The 7,179-nt window shown below is 42.6% G+C and overlaps 1 protein-coding gene across 1 annotated transcript in view; it reads left to right on the forward strand.

The window, feature by feature from the left end:
• The window catches only part of LOC123950373 (aldehyde oxidase 4-like), a 113,765-nt gene extending 106,928 nt beyond the window's left edge, over nt 1-6,837 (forward strand). The window contains exons 40-44 of the mRNA XM_046018192.1: nt 156-270; nt 453-518; nt 2,629-2,814; nt 4,837-5,004; nt 5,839-6,837. Coding sequence (XP_045874148.1) covers nt 156-270; nt 453-518; nt 2,629-2,814; nt 4,837-5,004; nt 5,839-5,892 — 589 coding nt within the window. The 3' untranslated portion in view covers nt 5,893-6,837. The remainder of the gene's footprint in view (nt 1-155; nt 271-452; nt 519-2,628; nt 2,815-4,836; nt 5,005-5,838) is intronic.
• The last annotated feature ends 342 nt before the right edge of the window (nt 6,838-7,179 follow it).

The following is a 7,179-nucleotide window of genomic DNA, read 5'->3' on the forward strand; positions in this document are numbered from 1 at the left end:
ACTCTGACCACACCCGCACTTGCTGACGAAGGGGAGGGAGGCCGGCAGCCATGGGGTGGGTGCCCCCTCTATCTCCGGGCCCCACAGTACAGGAGGCGATGAGACCACTATGAGGAAAAGGGCCTTTCCTTTTCACTGTGGATTTCTCTTCTCAGAGGCTACCAGATGCACATGGACTGGGAGAAGGAGAAGGGTGAGCCCTACGCGTACTATGTTTACGGAGCGGCCTGTTCAGAGGTTGAAGTGGACTGTCTGACTGGGGCTCATAAGGTAAAGAGCAGTATTTGTGTTCGCCCTCTGCATCGTGTAAACACAAACACTGACGTGCTTGCCATGCCGTACGTGATGATCAACTTGATCCTGACGGAAGATCCAGGGACAGACAGCCAATTGCAGTAAGGAGCTATTTTAAATAAATCCTGTTTTCCACTGTGTGTCTTCTCTTGGAACAGCTCCTAAGGACTGACATCTTTGTGGATGCTGCTTTCAGCATAAACCCAGCCGTGGACGTCGGACAGGTGCGTGATTACCAGCATGCTCTGACCATAGGAACTTTGGGTCGGTTCCATTCAGTAAAGTATTTCTCAGAATCCTCCAGGGTTGTTTATACCTGGTGCAAGTTCTCTGCTATACATTATGTATCTGATGCACACACAGATGAAATACTGGAAGAAAACTCAAGAAAAAGTTAACGATCTTGTCTTTGTAGGGCGGGAATATGTGTGACTTAGCCTGCTTTATAATTCTCCGTGCCTTCTAATTTTTCTCATGAATATGAATATGTTTGTAAGCAGGGAACACTACATAAATACATAATAATAAAGTTCCATTAGTATTCATATTAATATTAAATTTAAACAGACTGCAATTTAGGGAAATATAAAAGAAATAGAAATACTTAAGCATAATTTTTTTTGCCTCCTGCCGAATTTAATTCTGATTTTGATCCCACAAACAATAAAATTAAGGCTCCGAAAAGTCTTTTCAAACTTTGAGTTAAAAACTTTCTAGCTGTTGGTGTAGCTTTGCTTTTTTCTAGCCTTGTTACTGAAGGTGGAGCCAGTGCACCAGCCACCTCAGCCTGTGCCAGACCTATTAACCGGCCCCCCGGGTGAGGCAAGGCAGCTGGTCCCCGGGGTCCACGCCATTGAGCAGCTTGGCGTCCCACCTGACAGACACCTGGTGCTTTCATCTGCCAACAGCTTCCCAGCATCCTAAGTCCTAAGAGACTGGTTTACCTGGGTTGGCCATTGGCCTTTATAAGGAACAATTTTATTGATCCCTCTGTGCTTGTCAAGATGTGGTCCTCAGACTCTGCAACAGAAGTACTTGTAAGTGTTTATGGAAACATGGATTCCTGTACCCAGGAATTCAGCCCAGGTTTAGACTTGGTCTGTCTTAACTTTGCTGGGCTGAGAGAAACCGGCACATTTAACCTGCACCTGAAATTCAACTTAAGCCTATAAAGTTTGAGAACCACAGCTCACCCAGTCCTCGACTCCCCTTCCCTGTCTTACCCACTCCTCCCAGATCCTTTCTGCTTCTTTATCTTTTAAGCAAAGGCAGAAAGGGAGATGTCATGATTAAGGAAACCCTGCATTTGTCTCACTGGAAAAGGAAAGAAAATGAGTATATTAGACTTGAGCTCTTAGATTTTGGTCTTTTCCTTTAGGAATAAGCATTTGGAATATCCAAATATAAAATTTAGATTTGTATACCTTATTCCTTAATTTTGCGTTTTCAATAAAATGCAAACTGTAATTCTCCTTCAATTCTTTAGCCAGACAGACACCCCTTAATCCTTTTCCCTAGAGTGTGTTTGTTTGTAAATAGAACTCAACATGATTTTTAATGAAAAATATTTAACCTAATATAAGTTTTTTCCATCCCATCTTATTTAACATTTATCTACTCTCCATGGTAATTTATAACCATAAAGGGGAGTAAAGAAATCCAGATATTATAATAACCTACAGTGTTCCATTCATTCTAGTTCATGTTCCTTTAATGTTAGCTTCTTTTTCATCCAATTCAACAAACATTTATTAAGAACCTATGTAACAGGCCTCATGTTAATAATAGAATACAAGAAGGCCATGGCCTCCAAATGCTCATACACAGGAGAGAGAGCAAGGAGGAAGAGGTGAACAGAGGAAATACTCTCTGAGAGCCACTATGATGCAGGAATATGTTCAAGGTACAGTGAGCCGGGAGGAAGTAGGTCCTAAATACACCCAGGAGGTGGTAGGAGGATCCAAAAGGCTCCAAATAGGCAGGAACTTGGAGGATGACTAGGAATTCTCCAGAGGGACAAGCTGAGATGGGGAGCCCTGAAGAGAGTCAGGAGAAACCACAATACAAAGACTTGGTGGTCCGAATGAGATCTGGTGGGCTTGAGAATTACCCAGAACTTACCAAGAGTCAGGTACCTGGAGGATGGGTCACTTGGGCAGGAAGAACTAGGGATGAGGCCAGGCAGGATGAGAAGCACCAGACCCTGCAGGACCCTTTGTAAACCCACCCCAGGCTGTCAAGGATGACTCACTATGGTCAAGAGAAATGGTTCCATTTTCAGTCACATTGGAGTCAGTATCATATACTTAGAAACTCTGAAATTTTTGCCTGTAGATTGAAGGAGCATTTATCCAAGGCATGGGGTTGTACACCACAGAGGAACTGAAATATTCCCCGGAAGGTGTCCTCTACTCTCGGAGTCCAGATGACTACAAAATCCCAACTGTCACTGAGATACCAGAAGAGTTCTATGTCACTCTGGTGCGTTCCCGAAATCCCATAGCCATCTACTCATCCAAGGTAAGAACACAAGACCTCTATGTTAGTTCCTAGGGCTACCATAACAAAGTACCACACACTGGATAGCCTAAACAACCTAAATAACAGATACATTTTCTCACAGTACTGGAGGCTGGAAATCAAATCAAGATTTACTTTCTTCCAAGGCCTCTCTGGATTGCAGATGGCTGCCTTCTCCCTGTGTCCTCCCATAGTCGTCCCCTCTGAGTGCACATGTCTGATGTCTCTCTCTGTATGGCCTAATTTCCTTTTCTTGTTAAGACACCAGTCATGTTGGAATAGGGCCCATCCTAAAGACCTCATTTTAACTTAACGCACCTCTTTAAAGACCTTCTCTCCAAATATGGTCAGAGTCTGAGGTAGGGGGTTAGGACTTCAACATAGGAATTTTGAGGGAGCACAGTTCGGTCTATAACAATCTACTCTTTAGAGAAATAATGGTCTCAGCACAGACCACAGACCAGAGTACTTTGAAGGAAGAAAGAAGAAAAATCAGTACAAAGAAGCATTGGTGACTCATTCAAAATATAATGCCCCCTGAATTTGCTTACTCCTTTGAATTGAAAATCCCAGCAGGAAAAGGGAAAAGAAAAGCAATTCATGGCAAAGTGGTGCTCACTGACTCCGGAAGACCAAGAAGACTCTTCACTCATGAAAGCGAGCATGAAACAAATTCAATCAAAACAAGAAAAGGTCAAGGAAGAGTCAGACATCTTAGGTCATTAGGCTAAGTGCCACCATGAGATAAAACTGAAATTGTAGGCAAATTTGACCAGCCCAGAACTTTATTTTCTGCACCCTTCTCACATATCGTCCAGACTCAGTTCTCTCTTATTTGTCTGCCTCTCTCCACACCTCCCCAAACTGGAATAGGCTTTCAAACAAGTTTTTTACTGTTTGCTCCGAGCTGTAAACAGCTGCTGATCTAAGAGGTATCGAGTCGTGTTCCCTGGAGCATATGGGCTCTGATTGGCCCATAAAGACCTCTGGTGAGGATTCTTGAATACAAGTGCACAAAAAACCACAACTTCCCCCAACTTAAATTCTATTCTGAGCCCACATCTGGCCAGACAGATGGTAGGCTAACCTTAGATTTTTTCAGGAAATTTCCTCTCCTTCTTTAAGTAGGTCAAGATTGGGAAGAAGGCAAGACTTCCTGTCTGAATGGCCTCTGTCTCTATCTACTTCTGCACCCGGAGCATCTCTAGGGACCATCCTGACACAGGGTGCAATCCTGCCTTCTCGGGTCTAGCCACCTCCCTGCCAGTTTGCTCCAAATAGGACATAAGATCTTTCTGCTCCCCTCCTCCTCACTTCAGAGGAAACCCTTTCTTCTACCGGCGCTGCATCTCCCTCTACCTTTGCTTTAGAGGTGAAATCAAAGCCAGGGATAGGCTTTATTTGCTTGGAGATAAAGGCCAATCTCTCCACTGAGGCTCTGAGCACAGACCACAGACCAGAGTACTTTGAAGGAAGAAAGAAGAAAAATCAGTACAAAGAAGCATTGATGAATCATTCAAAATATAATGCTACTACACTATTAGTTCGGAAACATCCAGCATGCACCAGGGACGTTAGCACAAAAGCAACTTCAACAGTTCACTCTTTAGAGTCAATCCCCTCCCTGTTGTTTAGGCTCAGCTACAAGGATTGTGGTTGTTTTGTTTGGGTTTTGAGTTAAACAAAAATGGTCTGGAATCCAAAGTGGAATATTCTAGAGGGCGTCAAGGGCTTGGTCTTTAGGACTTTACCTGGGCAGAGGAGCAGGAGGTTTTAGCTGCCCCACTATCCTGATGTCCTGGGACATCTTCATGAGCTACTTTGAGGAGGACCCCACACACAAAGCAACATGGGGGAATTTGGTTCAGGCAATTCAGACATACTCCATTTTAAGTATTCCATACTCACCAGAAGAGGTGGGTGTGTGTGTGTGTGTGTGTGTGTGTGTGTGTGTGTGTGTGTGTACACAAATTAGTCCTAAGAGAGCCATGCATTTCTGACAGCCTTTTACCTTCCTCTCAGGGGGTGGGTGAAACTGCAGTGTTCTTGGGATCCTCCGTGTTGTTCGCCATTTTTGATGCAGTGACTGCTGCCCGTGAAGAGAGGGGGCTGACCAAGACCTTCAACCTGAAGAGCCCAGCAACTCCTGAGTTTATTAGGATGACTTGTGTGGATCAATTTACTGACATGGTAAGGGTGGTGAGGAGAGGTCCCTGTGGTAATCACCACTTACATGGGCTTTCAGGTTCTTAGTATGGATTTGGTCACCATGACAAAACCCCAGAGCAAGAACGTCTTTTCCAATGAAAATTCTCACTCTGCCTTTACCTGCTACTGCCTATATACTTGAACGTAGCTGTGAGGTGAACGAAACCTTCAAATGATGGCTTGTTTCAGACCCCAAAGAAAAGCAGTCTCAGTGGAGCTAATGCTAGCAGCAAATCCACACGGCAGCTAACTTCTCGAAACACTCGATCAAAATGCGGTTGAGGCGGTCCTGTGATCACCTTCATAACTAAATTGGATGAAATAGATATCAGATCTGGTCGATTATTCAGAAAGCATTTGTTAAGCAAACTGGTAAAAACAATTTAAATTAAAATATCAGAGTCACTGGGAACTCTTTGATATGCCTTGTAATGACACACAAATAGAACACAGTTTCATTTTCCAGCTGCTGAAAATATGTCTAGAATGTTCATCAAAGACTGTTCCTATATTGAACTGCTTACTGCAGCCCTAACTGTAAGCCTAGTATAAAACTGGATTGCACGTTATGCCTTTGAAAGTACAGGGCTTCTGAATAAGATGCATCTTATCTCAAACATAAGTTTATGAAGATAAAGAGATTTATGACTCAAGGATTGAAAGGAATAGGAAAACTATATATTTTTGATAAGAATAAAACACACATTGGCTTTTTCTTTTTTAAAAAACAATTTTTCTTCTGAATTACACATTCTGCATATATAACATTTTACTAATAATTATCTTCCTTCTTTTGATTTTTTTTTTTTTTTTTAGATTCCTAGAGATGATCCTTCAACATTTACACCTTGGTCCATCCGTGTGTCTTAATACTACATTTCTCTTAGAAAATGAAAGAATACATGATTGACCTTAAAATTTTCAAACCAGAACAAGTATAGATTGGCTCCTGATTGTCAAGGATCATTTTAGTATCTTTTAGCTATTCTCTGTGGTTAAGGTCGCTGTATGATTATGTTTTAGGACATAAATTTATACCAAAAGATGTAATGAAGCTTAGAATCAAAAATCCTTCTTATTATTTCCATTATCCCGAAGATCTACAACATCATTATTTTAAAACATGGTAGAGTTTCCATTCCCATGGAACAACTCGAGAAACTCTTGTGGTTTAGTCTTCAGAAATCTGATCACTCATAAAATCATCCACCTCCAAAACTCTCAGGATTGGATCCCCAAAGCCAATGGTGTGATGGTGATAACCAGCTCACCTGGAAAAATTCGTGATTGATAGTGGTTGCCAATTTCTGTGGTGTAAACAAACCCACCTCGGCCAATTCCGGGCCACTAACAATGAGGTCTCTGAACATGAGGTTGGAAGAAATGTCCATAATTGGCTCTTGTGGTCTCCAGCACTGCAAACCCACCACAATCTTCAGGCTCCTGCCACTCCCATTTGGCCTGTTTAGATGAGGCTTAGGGGTGTAAACCGTCCAGAGCCTCCAGCGGGTCCTCATCTGCCATGAGCTATGCTCGTGGTAGTGTCTTCCTCTCCTGGGAAACCACACAGAGTAGAAACAGTGATCTCAAATCATTCTGCGGCCCCGTGATTTGGCTTAGTGTCTGAAAGAAGAAATCGGCACCACCTTCCTTTTGCCATTTCAGAGGAGCACTGAAATCCTGAGGGGTTTGGTTTTGTTTTTTTTCAGTTATTTCTTAGCCATTTTGTATTGCATTTTCCAAAGGACGTGCAGGGTTATGCCAGAGAAGATGTTTTGGTCCCTATGAAGTTTGAAACAAAATAAACAACTGACTCACTTGTTGGGATCTGTGTGCTAGGTATTAAAGCTCTGCATTTATTCACAGAAAATTTGTGGTGGAAGAAAAAGCGTGAATGACTGTTCATGTGTGTTTGAGACCAGACTGGGGGAAGAGAAGGCTGGCAGGAGAAAGGAAAGGCTTCTTTCCAAAGAAAAGTCTCACCAGTCAGTGTCTTTTATTCTAGGAGGGGTGTGTGTGCCTGTGCGTGTGTGTGTACACATATTTTTAAATGTCTGTTTAAATTCACCCAATAATTTAGTTTGCCTAGAACCCAGCCCACACAAACTCATTGTGCCAGACAGAACAGGAAAATAGGATTACTGGTTTATTTTTCTC

This window comes from Meles meles, chromosome 9 (genome assembly GCF_922984935.1).
Source record: "Meles meles chromosome 9, mMelMel3.1 paternal haplotype, whole genome shotgun sequence".
Classification (NCBI taxonomy): Eukaryota; Metazoa; Chordata; class Mammalia; order Carnivora; family Mustelidae; genus Meles; species Meles meles.